Genomic DNA, 21,387 nt, shown 5'->3' on the forward strand with positions numbered 1-21,387 from the left:
ATAATCTCAAAAAATCATGCATTGTAGCATTTGTTATTCAAAATGAAGATAGAAAAGGGAGAATAATAAATATTATTATAATATTAGAATGAAATTGGAAATAAAAATAATTAATGTTTAAGTATATTATCACTAGGAACATACTGATGATTTTTAAAAGGAAAAAGGTTGATGGAAAATATGATTGTTTCAAGGATTTTATTAAGAATAAATAGAATAAATATATAGAGGTGGACCATAGCAATGTTATCAATAGGAGACCCAAGGAGTCGGATCCTCCTTCATCCATATATATATATATTTTTTGTTACATCCCTCATCCATATATTTTAAATAAATATACTCAGGCAATTTCAAATATTTATCATATATGTAAGTTTAAGTAACTCTTTTATAATATTGGATCAAATATCACAATTCCAAACAACCAATATTACTAATTAATATATTGCTTATAACAGTGTTGTTAATAGTGTACTGGTCAATCGTTAGTGTGCTGATATAGTGATATAACGGTTCAACTAGTGGTTCACTAATTAAATTGTATACCGGTGAAATTAGATATAAAAATATAATATATTATCATTAATGTTAACAAATCAATAAAAAACCAATATTTTTTTTCATTTTCATTAAAAAATTAATTTTAAATAAAAATCGGACGGTATCACCTGTACGGTTCAATTGAAAACCGACCAGAATAATCGGTTTTGGCCGGTTTTAACCGATATGATTACATGACCGATATAATTACTATATCGTACCAGTATTGAGACTAATTCACCAGTTTACCGGCCGACACGAACCAGTTTCCATAACACTGGCTTATAATATAAAAGCAACAGACTAAATATTTTAAGATCGAACTTCTCTATTAAAAATTCAAGTCTACTCATATTTATTAAGTAGTGCTGACCTCAGGCATGCGTTTCTGTGATAGAATTTAGAAAACTAACTTTACTACCACCAAGGGCCTCAACATTGGCCAAGACAAAAAAATTGCTAAAGTAGTAACCTTTATTTTACAATTAACTCAACTTTGTGTAAAAAAAAGTTGCACAACACCCATTAAAAAAAAAAAGAAAAAGAAAAGAGGGCTCTACATTTCTTATCTTTATATCATTTTAAAAATAAGGATATTATTAAGCTTGTTGTACAAAATTATTTGTTAAGTAGACATTTTTGCAAGTAAAATATCTAGAGTCATAGTAAAGCCCTTACACAAAGTTGTGTATTTTCATTGTGGAATGTGCATTGAACAAACACAAGAGTCTGTAGAAGTTCACTATTAATCTATTAACAATATATCATTTTATATAACAGTTTCTTTACAAACCAACTACAAAATCATGCTCTTTATCTCTTACAACTTAGTTTATTTTTCACAATCACCAGTCACTCGATACCTCCACAATGGCCTGGACTGGCACTACTTCACTATGTATTATATTATTCTTGTTTTTTTCCTTTTTTACTATGGAAATTACATCTCACAAGCCCCAAGGAAAAAAAAGAAAAAGGAAAAAAGATATCATGTTGACCAAAGGCAACCAACCATAGTTCTCCGGTTCGACCACAATTGCATCTTAATATTGACAGTTTTAGGAGTCTCCAGCTATTCTTATTGTCATATTAGTCATATTTTCCATCACAGCAGCCGCAACCGCAATTTAAAGTCATGCGACCAGATATCATTTCGAAGGAACTTCAGAAGCACAACCAGCTATAGGCAGATCACTAGGGGTGCATACAATAGCCCTTTGCTGCAGATGTCTCAAACTCTGTTCCATGCTGACTTGAACCATCTCAGCCAGCATCTTCTTTGCTTTACCAGGTTGATCATCACCATCAATCTGTGATATGATATTGCATACTATATTCTCAAGAGTGTCAGGTTGAATTTCTGATCTTGGATAAGGAGATTCTCTCAGTAACTGCAAAAGGGTCCTTGCTTTTGTTTGAGACTTTGGTGTTCCTTGAACAGTAAGTTCAAGAAGTCCTGGAATAACACCTTCTCTAAGAATTGGTTCCCTATATTTACATCTGTCACTATTGCACATTGTCAATAATGCTCCAACAGCATGTTCCCTACTTTGGAGAGTGCCACTTTCAAGAACTTCCACAACTGCAAGAACACCACCTTCTTCCGAAGTTAAGGTGGTTCTTCCTTCATCATGATCCACCAAAGATTCTATCAACGCACAGCATTTCTCAGCTGTTTTTGAGGACTTCTTGCAGGTTTTAAGGATGTCAACTATGTAACGGGTCGGATTCGTGTCCATGATGATGCTGAGATTATCAGGGTGTGTTGATAAATTAGATAGAGCTGTTACTGCATCAGCTTTAGCTTGTGGACTTCCACCTTTAAGAATCTCCACAAGAAGAGGAATGGCTCCACAAGCACTGATGATTGGTTTGTTGGTTAAAGAGGCAGATAGTGTGAGCAATGCTGCAGTTGCTGATTCCTGAAGATTTAGATCTTCTGACTTTAGGAATTTAATTATAGGTTCTAATGCACCAGCCTCAACAATATTGATTTTATTCCTGCAAAGTAAGACCAGTTCAAGTAATCAACACTACTGACGTATCACAAAAGAAATCACATAACGCAGTCCTTTACACGAGGCTCCCACTTATCGGGAGCTTGGGGAGGGTACATACATGCACCCTTATGCAAGCGAATAATCTTATCATAAGAAATTATGTAGCAGAAAGTTAAAGGAATCTGAGCATCTAATTACAGAATAAATGAAGGAGGGCTAACAAATTTGTAGTTGTATGATGTACAATGGCACAAAACTTTAGGCTATGCTAGTTTGCATAGATGGAAAATGGGGACATAAGAATTTTGAAATGAAAATCACTGCATACTTGCTTGGGATTACAATAGAGAAATGTATGTAGGGAGGTTGGAATAGAGTGCAACTCATTTACACTCCAACCTACAAATTTTGGCCACACCTATAGCATGAGTTAGATGAAAGTGATTTTCTACCTTCTAGTTCTAACTTCTAACCAAGCAATAATGATTTACCAAATGGTTATACCATCTACCACTCCACTCCTTACTTTTTAAATTCTCATTTTCCACCTACTCAGAAAAGCATGTCCTTGATAAAAATGAATAGGTAAAAAGCCACCCAGTGGTTAAACACCACCAAAAAGATTAAGGATAAAGGAATTAAATCAATAATTTATAATTTACTACACTGAAAAAAATTAATCAAATAAGATAATAACAGACATTAAAGAATGTTGGGTAGCTTTGTTTCTAAATCATTTTACTTTTTTCCACTTTTGATAAGCTTGACTCTATTCATCATCTAGTATAACAGACAGATATTTACTGTTTTTTATTTTAATCTATTACAAGCTGCTCCATGGCCCATGCAGGTAGTGACAGCAAAATAAAAGTATTAGAGTTAGAAGGTGAAATTTGACCAGCACTAATAAATATATAATGATTACTTCACAGAGAAGACATAAGCTAAAAAAGGAAAAGAAACAAAAGGGAAAAAAATAAAGTGAACCAAAGAAGTTCCTTCCAATCAGATAAGCTTACACACTTTTATTATAGGGCATCCAATTCTTTCTTGTGATTTATGCATGCATTCAAGCTATCAGAAACAACCGATAAAGCAACTAAATTGAAATATACTAAAAAAATATGATACAGTACTTGCCAAGTCACCATGAACAAACTTTAAACAAAGAAAATAAGTGAAATACAGTTTATAACATGCAAATACATTTTTTATGTGTCATGCTAACTCATGTATTATCATATTATAAATTCAATCTAAGGTAAAAAAAAATCAAGTTTATACACATAACTACTTAAGTGCATCATCATCTTGACAAATCCCAACATTATAAATCTAACATTAAAATGTAGACCGTCCATCACATCAGACAAATACCTAATAAGAAATTCATGAAAAACAATATGCATGCCAAATTATATGTCAGTATGTCACTAGTAATTACTTCCCCCACCAAAAAAAACATCATCATCCCTAACAAATATCTAAATAGATTTAAGAAAACGAAAATCCAACCATACCTACAAAAAACTATCAAAGATTTTCATGTACTTTCCCACCAACCGATTAGATGCAAATTGAAAAAAAAGGAATAGAAAACGAGGAGATAGAATGAAAAGCATATTCTCCTAAGTACTATACATTCTTATATTGTATCACATATCCTATAGTATACATATACACACTACTATACAATATATACATCAAATCCCGAATAACCATATTATATAACGGGATATTTCAAATTTATATCGAATCCTTAACTTGATGACTTCAACGTATCGCATATATTTCATAAAAAGTGCACGAATTCCTAAAATAAATCGAATACGTCTAAAGCAAGGGAAACAAATAAAACAACAGTACAACACAAACAACCAAATCACCACACAAATAACACAAAACCAAAAAATAAATAAATTCCAAACAAAAATGGAAACAACCCCATAAAATATTTTCACAAAAAAACGGATTTTTATTTTTTAATTAAACGAAGAAAGATTGAAAGCCACGTACTTTTCATCTTTAACGGCGAGATTAAGCAACGCGAGGAGAGCGGGTTCATGCGACTCGGCCGAGTCGAATCGGAGCATGGAAACGAGTGGGCCGACAGCCTCAGAAAGCTGTCGGCGGCACCGGTGCGACGTCTTGGTGAGCCGCCGTATATCACGGGCGGCCTGGATCCTCATCTGTGGCTCATCGGAGTTGAGAAACTGCAGAGCACGGCGCACCGCCAACGGCGTTCTCGGCTCGTCGGGTTCGAAGGTTGGGTCCCTTTCAGAGGAGGAAGAAGAAGATGATGATGGTGAAGAAGGAGAATGAGGAGAGTCCATTGAATTGGGAAGTGAGAGAAAGTATTGGTAGAGAGAGAAGGAGAGAAAGTGTGTGATTTAAAAGAGGCTAAGAAAAATGGAAAAGGAAAAGAAGGGGTAAGGTGAAGGTTATGGGGGAGGCGTTAAGCAACAGTTATAGGTAACTTATCATTATGGTGTGAAGACAAACGATGTTTAGAGAGGGAAAGAGATTATCTATCTCCATCTCAATTTCTCATCTCGATTCAATAAAAAAATATAACTTAATTGTTTAAAAAAATCTAAATAGATAAAATAACATTTTTATATTAATGAGAGATAATTAATTGGCTAGAAATATTACAATATACTGATTTTAAGATATATGATCTTGTTTGAGAGAGAGAAAGAGACGGAGCGAGAGAGTATTGTTGGTTTTGGTATAGTTTGGTAAAAAGTGAAGACTTGTACACAAGTACTGTTTTGATTTGTCCATTTGAAAAAAAAACGAGTTTTTAATAACAAAAATCAAATGTCATGTTTTTGAATTGTTTAAAAACATAATCATCCGTGCTAAGCCTTTTTAATATTTTGTTAAGCATTTTAATCATTAAGGTTAAAATATTTAACATTTTAATTCATGTTGTTTATATAGTTAATATTATATTAAAATTCAAATAAAATGTTTAAAATTTAAATCTGGGACGTATATAAGTAAAGTAGAAAACAGATTATCCTTATGGTACAAAAAGATCTAGGTTGGATGAGCGGTTGTTGGGTAAAGAGTCTTCTGAATATTAATATGATCTGTTTAGGAGCATTTAGGGAGGTACTTGAAAATGTTCTCCAATGTTCAAATAGTTTATGGGAGAGATACAAGAATGAAGAGAATATAATGCAAAAACAAATGAGAGAGAGTTAAGACTAAGAGTATCTTTCATATGGGGGAGTTCTCTATTTATAGTGAAGAGGTGCATAGAATATTCCCTAGTAATTGATGTCGGCATGGCCAACCATCTGTGTTGCTTTATCCGTGTTGAATGGCTTTGACAGGTCTGTAATCTGTAGATAGTTGACTTATATCCTATGGTAGAAGCAGTAGCAGTATTTTATGCATGTCTTTGTCGTGTGGCGGAAAGTGGGTGCAGGTGTCAATCGACTTGTGGTAGAGATCTGTGTTATTCAGACGACGTGACAGTCCTGTGCAGGCGGTATGGCAGATGTGGTCCTTGTATTGTCATTTAGATAATGTCCAATCAACAGCGTACCACTCAGAATTGTATGGTTGTCCACATATTGTCCAAAGGTATCTAGAATGGACTCATCATATCTAGTATTTAACCAACACCTAATAGTTTGGCTCAACTATAATATGTCTTCTAGACTGAGATAAAACATAAATTATGATAAAACTCATAATAGTCTTAAACCAAAGTTTTGAAAATAAATAACTCAAATTTAAGATTTCAATTAAGACTCATTGCCACATTATACATAGAACTTAAATATGAGGTTAAGGCTTTATATAGGACTATCTAAAACTAAGGATATTGGTACATTTTATAGGTCATAATAACCAACTTCATGTTAAATAAAATTCAAATTTTAGATAAAATTAAGTTGCTTCTAACTTTAAAACATTATAGTTATCTGGCAAAATTGATTGAAAAACAACTTGAATGGCAAAGCATCATAAAAGCTAAAAAAGTGATTGGAAGATAAAAAGTGAGTTGGCTACTAAAAAGCCACGAGCTAAAGATTTATAGGCTAACGTGTTTCCTAAAACTACTTAGTAAAATAGTTAAAATGGTAAAATGTTGGGGGATAATATATGTTGAAGATAATGAGATACAAGTCATTTAAGGTTTTGTTTGAGAGTTGAATTTTGGAGGGAAAGGAAGGAAAAATAATGACTTGAGAATCTGTGTCATAAGTGTATTTTATGATTCTCAAGTCTTCACTTTTTCCTCTTTTCCCTCTAAGATCCAACTCCCAATCAAACCATAAACGAACTTCTCAAATCAAGGCTTATAATATTAGGGATTCTCTAGAGTTCATGACATTTGGAAATCAAACAAATAAAGGAGGTTGAATTGTGACTGTTAACTGTTTTGAAAATATTATTTTTTTCAAAACTATTTTCATTAGCCAATCAATTTAAATACGTATTAGATAATGAATAATAAGAAATATGTGTTTCTTTGCAAATAATATAAATAATGATGTTAAAATATTTGGCAAAAGTTAACTTCTTTGAATCTAAAATTTATAGTTAGTACTTAGTAGTAAATACATTTTGAGAAAGAGTTAAGACACATAAGAAATAGCACTGGTTTACTCAACCTGAGTTATATCTAGTATTCTCATCTTCTCAATGATGGATTTCTTATTTCAATATCAATAGAATGAAAAACTACTATCACGCTAAATAGTACAATTATTTTCACCATCTTTAAGTGTCTTGACTCTATTCAATAAACAAGCTTTTTAGACTTGTATATAAGTGTTATTTCTAACAAATTTTCTTCAGACTCAATTAAGTATTCTAACGTCTCCAAAAATCCAATCAAACATGGTTGATTCTTGGGCTTGATATATTACAATTTCTAGATGAATAATAGAGCTTATTAAGCTATATTAGTATCATGATAGAGCATGTTAAACTCTAAGAGATCAATGCTTCGATTCCTATGAGAGATACTTGTTAGGAGGAGCAACCAAATATCCTGAAAGAGGTGTGTTTTTTACCCATAAGGTGATGAAATATCATTAGTAGTAACAAAAAAACTCTAAAAGTTTATTATGAGTATTCTATGCATATGTTATATAAACTCAAAACAAGTGTATGTCCCTAACAAAGATCATGATAGAGTTTATTAAACTCTAAGAATTTATCCCAAGAGATTTCTATGAATATGTTATATAAACTTAGCTCATTTTCTTTCCCTCTTCATAAAGTTATTTGCAAATATTCTGTAAAATTAAAGAAAAGTGTGTGACTAACAACTTTTCTAGATGCATATATTCAAAATGAATTGCTCAAGTGTTAATGAGTGTTCTGCTTTAGTGTTTGGTCACTTTAACAATATTTTTCAAACAGTCTTGGTATTTTTTGTACTAACAATTCTCTCTAATCAAACATGACCACATGCTTGTTTTTTTATCAAATAATTTTATTGATTAACTTGTGATCTATTTATCATGAATTGCTAAACACATTCAATATTTGATGGAAAAGTTAGATGCTGAAAATTTATATATGATAAACTAGTGGATTGAATTTCAAGAGTTTGATAAAAGGAGTTAATCAATTGATTAATGGACGTAACATTATGTAAATGTGCTTATAAGCCATTGATTTATTATCCATAAGTCATAATCAACCTATTAATTTAGAGCAGACATGGCTTTATAAAAACCTACCAAATAAAATTAGTGATTAATTTTATCATTTTATCATTAATTAATTGATAAGCCCCTTAAAAGACGAGGCATAACACTATATGTGCCTTTAATACTTCTTTTTAGTTGGTCCATAGTATTCAGATTCAATCAATATATGCCACACTAATTTTGTAGGTCTTGCGTCCATTATTGTTATATATATTAGCTTTCTTGTAGGTTTGTGATTTGGCCAAAATGGACCATTCACTCGTGTTAAATTGCTTTAACTTTTTTTGGGAAATTTAATTAAAATTCCGAAATGTGAATATTCAAAATTAAAAAGTATACTACTTATTTATAGTATACTTTTATATAATCTATTTATTTTAATTTACATGTAATATATAGAACCACTTACATAAATATAAGTATCCCGTAAAATTTCTGATCGAGATTGTACAGAAACTGTTGTTTAATAATTAAATTATTTTTTATTCCCTATATTTTCACACAATTTTTAATTAGAGTCTTATAATTTAAAAGTTATTAATTAACTCCTTATATTTTAGAAAAATATAATTAGGGTTACATATTTAAATATTTTTTATGAATAAATCTTCATTAGCAATGTTTTCGCGGTTCCAAAAACTTCTGGCATTGAGTGATGACGACTAACTTGATATATAAAAATGGAATATTCAACAACAAGAATTGACGTTGAATATTTGTTTTCCTAGCACTGTATATCACGAGTAGTCTTGTTGAAATGAATGAATATTCAACTGGTGGAAATAAAAAGAATATCCTTATTCAATTTTCTTTCTCAAAGTATATTCTAATAAATGGTTAGATTTATTTTTTAAGCCAAACGAAATTATCAAGAGTGCAGGGATACTGTAACCTTAATGTATATAGTTAGTACTATATGCTATAATACAACAATATACGGAATCGTTCTTTTTTACATTTAAAAGTATTAAAAAAAGGTCAAGGATTAAATTATACATGGTTAAATTATACATGATTACTTGAAATTATTGGAAGAAAAGAAGAAATTAATCGATTAAGATGTCGGTAATCGATTATCGGGTGAGATGTAAAAAAATAGAAAAATTGAATAATATTTCGCGCCTTTCTTTATTTCAGCTACAATGTTTTATAACAAAAATAAGAGAGAATTTAATCGATTATACAATCTATTAATTGATTAACGAAACTACTTTTAATTGATTAACTAGCTAATGAATTACACTATTCTCAACACTTTCCCTTAATTCATACTAGCTAAGTCAAGCATGCCCAATTTCCTTATTTGAATTTCAAAGTTGATCCTCTTTAGTGGCTTTGTGAGGATATCAGCTAGCTGATTTTCAGTCTTGCAATATTCTAGCCTCAAATTTCCTTTCTCTACTTGATCCCTTAGAAAATGGTACTTAGTCTCTATGTGCTTGCTTCTTCCATGAGCTATAGGATTCTTTGCCAAACTTATTGTAGATTTGTTGTCTACAAACAACAATATAGGTCTTCTTGGCTCATTCCAATTTCTCTTAGTAGAGTTTGTAGCCAAAATACTGGGCAACCACCTAGACATGCTGCAATGTACTCAACTTCACATGATGAGAGGGCCACCACTTTCTGTTTTTGTAAACTCCAGCTTATAGGCGCTTCATCAAACTTAAAGAGGTAGCATGTAGTACTTTTTCTTTCATCTTTGCCACCACACCAGTCTGCATCTGTGTAGCCCGACATTTTTCCTATTTTCTTGTCATTGTGAGCAGGGAAAAATATTCCATATTCCAAGCTTTCTTTTAGGAATCTAAGAACTCTCTTTACTACAACCATGTGAGTGAGATTAGGTCTTTCCATGTATCTACTAACTAGGCCTACACTATAGGTAATATATGGTCTTCAATTGCAGGTGTACCTAAGTGAGCTTATTATTTGTCTATAGAGAGTTGGATTCATTGTTTCTTCTTCAGGACCTCCTTTACACAAGGTGTTTCCAGTTTCCACTGGTGTTGTAGATGAGTTGCAATTCATCATGTTGAACCATTCAAGCACATCTTTTGTGTACTTTCTCTGTTGCATGAGTACGTCTTTTGATGTTCCTATGAATTCAATTCCTAGGAAGTAAGAAAGTGAACCCAAATCATATATTTCAAATTCTAACTTGAGCTTGCTCTTTAGATTCTCAATCTCTTCATCCTTGCAGCTACCATTGGAAATTGGGCCAAGCCCATGCGGCCTGTCCGCCCGCATGTTTTGGGCGGGCAGGGCAAGAAAAACAGGACATTCCGTCCTAAAATGTCCGTCCAACATGCCTTTTTTGTCCGTAGGCATTTTAAATGGGCGGGCAGGGCGACCCACATGCATCATTAAATTTTTTGGCCAAAAGGCCCAATTAAGAAGGCACATTCGTCTAACCCTAAGTCCTAAGAGAAGGGAGTCAAAGGACAACAAAATCTCATCCAGCTTCTGCAGATTTAGAAATTAGAGAAGAGACACCATTAATAACAACAATGGCAACCCAGATGATACCATCAATAACACCAACATCTGACCAATAAATAGATTATCCAATAAACAAATTATCCAATAAATAGATTATCTCGTTTTTGAATGGGTTGAATCCAAGAATAAATTATCCAATAAACAAATTATCCAATAAATAGATTATCTCATTTTATTGGAATACGACAAACAATGTTTACGTTTTTACATATTGTTTCTTATTGTTTTCTTGTTTTATTGAAAAGCAACATTGTTTAAGTTGCTTGGATTAGAGGTTTACATGTTGGATAGAAGATGGGTTAGATATAAGATGGATAGAAGATGGGTGTCAGTTTATTAATTATCTCATTTTTATATAACTGCAAGTCTGCAATTCTATAAACTTTTCATTGTCAAATTAAACACTGAATAAATATACTATTGCACTTCAATATATTATGAATGTCTTGTTATGTTATATGTATAATCTTAGACTAAATATGTATAATCTTAGAGTAAAAACTATTGGATAAACTATTACTATTTTTGCCGAAGTTTTGTGATTTGATAATAATATTAACCAAACATGTTTTCAAAGCATTGGATAAAATAGTTATGTATATTGTTGAAATTATTGATACCTTATTCCCTTTTATGTATAAGTAATTGAGAGTTTATACTCTTTTATGTATAGAACATGTTAGAGTTGAAGCAAGTATCACAAATAATGATAATATTTTTGAAGATAATTTTATGGAGAACGAGAATAAGCATGAAGTTGAACAGAATAAGAATCATTCACCTAGTATGAAAAAGGCAAGACAAACAAAAGCTAGATGTTGGGATTTTTTCACAATAATAAAGAAGTTGGAAGGTGGAATTAAAAAGGTTCAATGTATAGCTTGCAATCAAGACTACTTAGCTGGTGGTTCTAAATATGGGACAAATTCTATGAATCGTCACATGAAAGACTGCAAAAAAATTAAGTTTGAAAATGTTGGTCAAATGATGATAGATGGGCATGCAAGATTGAAGTCTAATGTGATAGATAAAATGATATTACATGAGATGTGTGTTCTTCGATAATTGAGCATGATTTGCCATTTAATTTTGTCGAGTATGAAAAGATTAGAGCTTGGGTGAAGTACTTGAACCTAGATTGTCTTCCTATTTCTAGAAATACTACAAAGGCAGATGTGATAAGAATTTACATGTGTGAGAATGATAAGTTGAAGAGAACATTGACAAACATTCCTAGTAGGATATGTTTAACTTCTGATTTGTGGACATCTGCATTCCTAATAAGAGTAGGAAAAGTATGCAAGCAACAATTCTTCTAACTCAATTGTGCAAAGGTGCAATACAACTGCATTCCCTCAAACTTCAAGTATGTCGAGTTCCAAAAAAAAATGATGTTTGATGTAAGTTTATTTATTTTTGTCCATTAATATTTTAATTGTTTTCTATTTTTTATTTGTTTGTTAATTGTTATCAAATTTTATAGGAGTTGAAAAGGCATAATCAACATCTCATAAGTCAAGACGGAAAGTCTCAACTAAATGCATACTTGGATGAACCAATTTGGGAGATTAATTTTAATGAAGATGGAGATTTAGATGTCTTGAAATGGTGGAAGGTTAGAGCATCTCTTTTTCTCGATTTATCATTAATGGCTCGTGACTTGCTAAGCATTCTCATTACTATTGTTGCTTCTGAATCTACATTTAGCATTGGTGCATGTGTCCTTAGAAAATATAGGAGTCGTCTCTTACCAAAAAAATGTTCAAGCTTTGATTTGTTCTCGCAATTGGTTGCACGGATTTGCTGAAAATGGTAATTAATTCAAACTAGCATTTGAATTATGTTGAATCACAATTTACTTGTGCATTTAATTGTTTTCTTTGAATGGTTATATGTAGATGACGATGATGATGATGATATTGATTTACATTCAAGGCCAATGGTGATTGATTAAAGATAAGGAGCAAGGAGCATCTAGTGTTCTTAATATGAATATGATCACTCAATAATGAGTTGATGACACTTAACTTTTGTTCTTATTATATCTATTTTTTGTATTTGGCATTTAGATTGAGACTATGACTCTACAATGCTAATTGTGATGGTTATGGAAGTTTGTGTTTAATGATATATTTGTTTGATTAAAACATACATTGTTCTTCTACAACATTTAAAAATCTAGAAAGTGTTTGAGAATTTAATTTCATAATGATGCAAATAGTATGCAGTTTCATAATGATCCAAAAAAAGTTGAGAATTACACTAACCATATACTAGATTATTTTAGATTTTTTTTAAGTTAGGGCGGCTCAAAATCCCACCCTGCCCATGTTTAGGGCGGGCAGGGCATGATATTTCATGCTCGCCCTAATTTAGGTGAGCATTGTGTGGACATGGGAAGGGCGGGCAGGGCATGATATTTCATGCCCTATGTAAAAATGGGCATGCCCATGCCCGCCCTAATTTAGGTGGACATTGTGTGGACATGGGCAGGGCGGGCAGAGGGACCCTAATTGCCAATGTTATTTGCAGCCAATAAGGAGTATATCATCTACATACAAACATAATATGATAGATGCTTCAGTATGTGTGTTCTTGGTGTATATTTCATGCTCACTAGTGCATCTAAGGAGTCCTCGCTTCACTAGAAAACCATCTATCATTTTATTCCAAGCCCTGGTGTTTGTTTCAACCCATAGAGAGTTTTGTGTAGCTTATAGACTTTCTGTTCTTGGCCAGAGACTTCAAACCCAGGGGGTTGTTTAACAAACACCTCCTTGTCCAATAGACCATTCAAAAAGGCTGACTTTACATCCATTTGGTATATAATCTAATTCTTTGAGCTTGCAATTGTTGTAACAAACCTTATAGTTTCTATTCTTGCCACTGGTGCAAATACTTCACCATAGTCTACAATGCTAATTGTGATGGTTATGGAAGTTTGTGTTTAAAGATATATTTGTTTGATTAAAAAATACATTGTTCTTCTACAATGTTTAAAGATCTAGAAAGTGTTTGAGAATTTAATTTCATAATGATGCAAATAGTATGCAGTTTCATAATGATCCAGAAAAAGTTGAGAATTACACTAACCATATACTAGATTATTTTAGATTTTTTTTAAGTTAGGGCGGGCCACAATCCCGTCCTGTCCTTGTTTAGGGCGGGCATGACATGATATTTCATGCCCTATGTGAAAATGGGCATGTCCATGCCCACCCTAATTTAGGTGAGCATTGTGTCGACATGGGCAGGGCGGGCAGGGCATGATATTTCATGACCTATGTAAAAATGGGCATGCCCATGCCCGCCCTAATTTAGGTGGACATTGTGTGGACATGGGCAGGGTGGGCAGAGGGACCCTAATTGCCAATGTTATTTGCAGCCAATAAGAAGTAGATCATCTACATACAAACATAATATGATTGATGCTTCAGTAGGTGTGTTCTTGGTGTATATTCCATGATCACTAGTGCATCTAAGGAGTCCTCGCTTCACTAGAAAACCATCTATCATTTTATTCCAAGCCCTGGGTGTTTGTTTCAACCCATAGAGAGTTTTGTGTAGCTTATAGACTTTCTGTTCTTGGCCAGAGACCTCAAAATCAGGGGGTTGTGTAACAAACACCTCCTTGTCCAATAGACCATTCAAAAAGGTTGACTTTACATCCATTTGGTACATAATCCAATTCTTTGAGCTTGCAATTGCTATAACAAGCCTTATAGTTTCTATTCTTGCCACTGGTGCAAATACTTCACCATAGTGTAATCTTGGCTTTTGTAGGAACCCATTTGCTACCAATCTAGCTTTGTGTTTGGCAACTATACCATTTGGTTTCAGCTTCACCTTGTATACCCACTTCACTGATATGGCTTTCTTTCCTTTGGGTAAATCTGTGAGTTCTTCTGTATCATTTCTCTCAATTGATTTGATTTCCTCATTCATTGCTTCAGTCCAGCAGGCTTCTTTGATGGCTTGTTCATAAGTGATTGATTTCATTTATGCTAATAGTGCCATATGCACAAAGTCACCTTCAGATGTCATTGATGTATCAATGAATACCTCATAATCTCTTAATCTTGTTGGCATGTTTCTTTGCCTTTGAGGTCTTTCAGTCACATCTGCATTTCCTTCACTAATTATGCTATATTCTTCTGGTGTGTCTATTGTGTTTTCTATGTACATCTGGCTTGCCTTGTTAGGTGTTGCATTGTTAGAACTCAAATCTCATGCTTGAGTTTCATCAAACTTGAGATCCTTGCTATGGGTGATGGTGTTTGTTTCAGGATCAAATATCTTGTATGCATCAATTGAGTGATAGCCTAGGAAGATTAGTCTTTTTCCTTTATCATCCAACTTCCTCCTTTTGCTGTCAGGCACATGATTGAAACAAACTGAGCCAAACACTTTGAAGTGCTTTACACTTGGCTTGATCCCTGGTCACGCTTCTTCTGGTGTTAAGTTCTTCAGCCTCTTTGTGGGACTTCTATTTGATATGTATGCTACAATGGCTACTCCTTCTCTCCAAAAATCTTTTAGGAAGACCCTTTGTCTTTAGCATGCTTCTAGCCATATCAAGGATAGTTATGTTAACCCTTTCAGTTGTACCATTGTGTTGAGGAGCGTATGGTGCAACTATTTCATGAGTGATGCCCTCCTTATCACAACAGCTCTGAAATTCATGAGAGGAGTACTCTCCTCCACCATCACTTCTTAGTAACATTAACTTGTGGCCTGATTGTTTCTCTGCCACTTCTTTGAAACTTCTAAATCTTTCAAAGACTTCATTCTTCCTCTTCAACAGAAAAATCCATAGTTTCTTGGTGAAGTCATCCTTGAAGGTAACAAAGTAGTTGTTCCCTCCAAGTGATTGGACTTCAATATGACCACATACATCAGTATACACAATCTCCAAAAGTTTGGTGGTTTTGTTGGTATCTGATTGCAGAAAGAATTTTTGGTCTGCTTGTTTGTGATGCATTCCTTACACAACTTTCTAGGAGATCTCACATCAGAAAATCTAACTACCATCTTCTGTTTGCTCAACAATTCAAGACACCCAAAGTTTAAATGCCCAAATCTTTGATGCCATATCGAAGTATCTTCCGCTATTGATTTCAGATACTTGTTATCACCTACATGGATACAAATCTTAAAGGTCATATTGTGTGAAAGTGGGGCCTTTAAGATAAACACCTTGTTCTGGTTATAAACTTTAAGCATTCTATCTTCCAATCTCATATAGTAGCCTCTTTCTAACAATTGTCCAAGGTTAATGAGATTGTTCTTCATTTTGTGCACATACAACACATAAGAGATGTGAACCACTCTATAGTGATGAAGCTATCATCTACAAATTTCACCTTGGTTTTCACATATTTATCCAAGGATGTGAACCACTCTTTGTGACCAGTCATGTGATTGGAGCAACCAGTGTCCATATACCAACTATCTGACAAGGATTGTTGGTCTCTTTTTTTGTAACCATCAAAGCTCTACTTGTGTCGTTCAATTCTAGGCTTGATATTTCAACTGATTCACACATCTTTGAACCAGAGAGTTCCCTTTCTACCATCAAGAGAACTTCTTCATCTGAGCCTTCACCCTTTGCCAATCTGGCCTATTCATCTTTGTTCTTCCTATTGAACTTGCACTCTGATGCATAGTGGCCCCAATTTCTGCAATTTAAGCATTGGAACTTGCTCTTGTCTTTCTTCTTCTTACTATTAACACTATTGTTATAGATGTTGCATTTTCTAGTATTCCTTGTTTCATAATCATAATCTTGGTTGACTGAGTTAGGTTTGTTTGATCCCTCGTCATATCCCTACACATTCTCAGCCTCATTCTTTCTATATGTATGCCATCTTCCATTTTCTTTTCTGTGTTTGTCACTGGGTCCAAGATTTCTTTTCTTGAATTGGACACTTAGAGCCTGTTGTGATTGTCTATCACACATTCTTTCTAAAATTTATGTTCATGAGCTTCTAATGAGCCTTGCAGTTCATCTATTTTGAGGCTATCAAGGTCCTTGGATTCCTCAATTACAACTACCACATGATCAAATTTAGTAGAAAGAGTTCTAAGAATCTTTTCAACTATACCTTGTTCAGGAATTTGCTCACCACAGGTTTTCATCATATTGGTTAGACTTCGAATTCTAGTAAAATAGTCAGCTACACTTTCTTGCTCCTCCATATGGAGCAACTCATATTGTCTCCTCATCATTTGCAATATGACTTTCTTAACTTTCACACCACCAGAGTAGCATTTCTCTAAAATCTCCCAAGCCTCCTTTGAAGATGAAGCAATTGCGATTTTTTCAAAATTCGATGAGCTCACACACTGATGTATCAAGAAGGTTGTTTTACAATCCTTCTTCTTAGCCTCCTTGAACTCTAGTCTCTGTGCATCATTAGGATTCTCTTCTAATGGTTGATCCCCATCTTGTACAACTTCAAGATAATCTTGAAAGTCAAAGATTGATTTCATATGGATACTCTAGTGTTCATAGTTCTTTCCATAAAAAATGGGAACGTTCATTGCAAAGTCATTTGAAGTTGTCATCTTGTTGTGAATTCTACAGGTTCCAGATCTTGTTGCTCTTGATACCACTATTGGAAGAAAAGAAGAACTTAATCGATTAAGATGTTGGTAATCGATTATTAGATGAGATGTAAGAAAAGAGAGAGAAAATTTAATAATACTTCGCGCCTTTCTTTATTTCATGCTACATTATTTTATAACAGAAATAACAGACAGTTTAATTGATTATACAATCTATTAATTAATTAACGAAACTACTTCTAATTGATTAACTAACTAATGAATTACACTATTAATGAATGACAATATTCAAATGGTGGAAGAAAAGAATGACTTTAACATAGTTATAAAAGTCAGTTTAACATTATAATTTATTATTGGTGTGTTAATCGTTATTGACTTTTAAAATAAGATAATTGAAGTGATTGATGTATATTGTACAAACGTGGGTAATGACTTCTTTCCCAAGAAGCACTTCTACAAAAGTATGTTGGCAAAACATTATATTTGAGCTAGGACTTTAAAAGGTATATTTTGAACTTTAGTTTTGAGATTTTATCTCATAATCAATTGATAATGAGATGAGCAATTTAACATATAATTAAATTGTTACTTAGACAATAATGAAGATGATGTAAGAGTTATTTCCCTAGTGACATAAAACATAAATGCATGTATTGATGAATAGTTATACATACATAAGCTTAGATTAAAAAAGTTCACTTCTAATTAAGAACTCTAACTTTAATCTAATGAAAAGTGCTGGATCTAAGTTTATTTATTAGTGGAATAAGAAATCAACAAAAGATATGATTGTGTATAAACTGATGCTCCACACTTCCATTTATTCGAGCCACGATGTGAAGAACTTCGACCAGTTAAACAAGTAGTGAACATTTTTTGAGTGGGTGGTGATATTAAAATATGAATGTAGATGATAGAAAAGCTATAGCAATAGAAAATATTTTTTATATTAGTTGATAGAATTTAACTGACTTAGAATATAGAAACAAAAATATTTTATAACATATGATCCTTCTTCTATCAACATGTACACCATAAGATGAATTTATTAAAGAATGATAAATGCACTCAAAATAATTTCCATATAGCTCTTCCTTATGTGCAATTCTGGACTGACATTGGTTCGTTTTTTGAGTTAAAGTTTGGAGGGAAATGAAAGATTTCAGAGTCATCTTATAAATATATTTCATAGTTCTAAAGTTAATTTCCATTTTTTCTTCATTCCTCTCTAAAACCCAAGTATCAAGCTAACCCTGATATATCTGCTCTACAAGCTTTTCAAGGCAACAAGAAATTATAAAATGTAGAGTCTTTATCCATGCCAATCAATTATTCCGTGCCAAACTTCCAACTATGGTAGTGTTCTATTTTGCACCTTGATCAGTGTCTATCATGGGGATAATAAAGCAATATATAGTGCTCTATTATGATTGGTGTGTGCATGGATAAATGGATCAAATATCCGTTAATTGTTTCTTATTAATGTGGCCACATTTTCTAAAAGCATGGACCCAAACCATACAACAAAATTGGACAATGGCTTGCAATTGAACCCCAATTATCTTAGTTGTTTCGATCTGAACCATAGAAGTCAATTTTTCCATATAATCTGCATGAGTGACGTATATACCTACGTGCATTATAGCTATCAAATATCTACTAAATTGACTTCTCATGATAGTGTGAATTTAGTCCTCATAGTTCATGCGGTCCTACACAAAAAGAAAGCATGTTAGCTAACTCAATTATTTACAAAATCATTTGTAATTGACATGGAGCTTAAAATGAAATAATATATTTGTTTAAACAAAGTGTCTCAGTTATAAAAAAAGAAATCAGTAAATAATTTGTACGTATGAGTCATATTATCATATAGGCGATTTCAGCATAAGTAAGATGGTTTGAATAGATAAATACTCTAAAAAAATCCATAAACACAAAGTTTAATGATGAATTTTTTTATGGACACCACATTAAGAAGAATAAACCAAAAAGATCCACGTGCTTATTCTGTTTAGTCTCTTGTTTTATTATTATTAATTCAAACAATAATGTTTTGACCAATTCTAATCTCTTTTATTATTGTTTGACAACTCTTTTTTTGCTCACTTTCATGCTCTTTTATTTTATTATTGTTTTAAATTATGCTTTTTAGCAATATTTTATCTTTAATTATTTATTGTTGTTGTTATCTTTACATTCTTAAAACAAATTATTCAATTTAAGAAGTTGAAATATTTTTACACATCCATCCGTTGTACGACACTACGAGCATCAACCTATTTTGTTAAAAGAAAGTATTTCTTGTATAAAAACTAAAAAACAGAAAATAATGTGTACACAAGAGCCATAAATAAGATGGTTTGAATAAAAGGCTTCATGTTGTGCAATGACTCATACCTCTAGGTAACAGCAATACAAGTTATGAGTTTGAACTGATGTAAGGGGGTTGGGGTAGATGACTATATATATTTATGTTATGTAAACCTAATGTAACAAGGAGAAGAATAGTCAAACACTAATCCTAATTCTCTAATAATATATAGTAGTAGTCGCTCAACGCTCCCGAGGACGTAGGCACAATTGGCCGAATTTCGTTACCAAATCTCTTATGTCGTTATCTTGTCTTTGTACTCTTTACTATTTGATTGTTCGCTTGTTCCCAACAATTGGTATTAGATGACTCTTAACCCAAGTGCCAAATTCGAGGTGGGGAAGTTCGATGAAACTCGTAATTTTGGATTGTGGCAAAGAAGGGTTAAGGATGTGTTGGCTCCACAAGGTCTATCAAAGGCACTGCATGAGAATAAACTAGAGCGTATGGATCAACTAGATTGGGAAGAAGAGTTGAAGGAGAAGGCTGCGAGAACCATACAGCTCTGTCTATCAGATAAGGTGATGTATCATGTTATGGATCTGACGTCACCAACAGAGGCATGGGAGACATTAGAAAAGCGGTTCATGTCCAAGTCTCTAACAAATAAGTTACATTTGAAACACATACTCTATTGCCTAAAGATGCAGGAAAGTGCTGATTTGTAACAACATCTCAACAATTTTAATCAAGTAATCAATGGCTTGCAGAAACTTCATGTGAAGGTTGATGATGAGGACAAAGCAATAATATTACTGTGTTCTTTGCCAAATTCCTATGAACACTTAGTGAAAGCATTGACATACGGGAAAGACTCAATCAAACTGGATGAGATCACATCTGCACTTCTGTCCCACACTCAAAGAAGACAGAATGTAGGTGAAGGGTCTCAGAGTGATGGTCTGTATGTGAAAGAGAGTCAAGCGCGTGAGAGGAGACAAGGCAGAGGAGGTCCTGCCAAAGGGAAAAGACCAAATTCCAGGGGCAGAACACCACTAGAGTGCTATAAGTGTAAACAGACTGGGCATTACAAAAAGGATTGTTCCAATAAACGGAGTCCTAGCAAGCCAATGTGGAAAGATGAAGTATCTACATCTACAAATGTTGCACAAAAAGATGACTCTGGTTATAACTGATTCTGGTTACAATAGTGAAGTTGATCTACTATCTGTATCATCAAATCACAATACAGATGAGTGGATACTTGACACTGGTTGTTCCCACCACATGACGCCAAACAGAGAATGGTTCACCACATATATGGTAGGCAATTTTGGTTTCGTGTATCTCAGAAATAATAAAGCATGTGAAATTATTGGTATGGGAGAACTCAAAATTGTGATGGATAATGATGTAGTGAAGACATTATGTGAGGTTAGGCACATACCATATTTGAAGAAGAATTTGGTTTCGTTGGGGACATTGCAGGCCAAAGGATTTCGCTATAGAGCTTATGGGGACAATGATAGTCTTCGAATATGCAAAGGTGCTCTGACTATGATGAAGGGTAAAAGGACTGCAGGGAACACTTACAAGTTGTTAGGGAGAACAACTATGGGTAGAGTTGTTGGAGTGGCTGAAGAGATCTCAATAGATTCAGACCATGGTGCTACAAAATTATGGCACATGTGTTTGGGACATATGAGTGTATGTGGCATGATAGAACTATGCAAAAGAGGATTGTTGAGGGAAGTCAGCAAATGCAAGCTAGATT

At 33.3% G+C, this 21,387-nt stretch overlaps 1 protein-coding gene across 1 annotated transcript; it reads right to left on the reverse strand.

Moving 5' to 3' along the window:
* LOC109345121 (U-box domain-containing protein 4) lies at positions 1,274 to 5,061 on the reverse strand. Its single transcript, XM_019583931.1, has 2 exons — positions 4,560 to 5,061; positions 1,274 to 2,544 (listed from the first exon to the last, which is right to left on the reverse strand). The coding sequence occupies exons 1-2, from the start codon at positions 4,874 to 4,876 to the stop codon at positions 1,692 to 1,694; spliced, it is 1,170 nt and encodes a 389-aa protein (XP_019439476.1). The 5' UTR covers positions 4,877 to 5,061; the 3' UTR covers positions 1,274 to 1,691.

The sequence above is a fragment of the Lupinus angustifolius genome, chromosome LG04 (genome assembly GCF_001865875.1).
Source record: "Lupinus angustifolius cultivar Tanjil chromosome LG04, LupAngTanjil_v1.0, whole genome shotgun sequence".
Lineage (NCBI taxonomy): Eukaryota > Viridiplantae > Streptophyta > Magnoliopsida > Fabales > Fabaceae > Lupinus > Lupinus angustifolius.

What these genes read in the sequence shown, in the direction of transcription:
- LOC109345121 (XM_019583931.1), bottom strand. Translation starts at nt 4,876, where the DNA reads ATGGACTCTCCTCATTCTCCTTCTTCACCATCATCATCTTCTTCTTCC. An exon ending in CTCGCCGTTAAAGATGAAAA is followed by an intron (nt 2,545 to 4,559) that starts GTACGTGGCTTT and finishes CTTACTTTGCAG; the next exon opens with GAATAAAATCAATATTGTTG.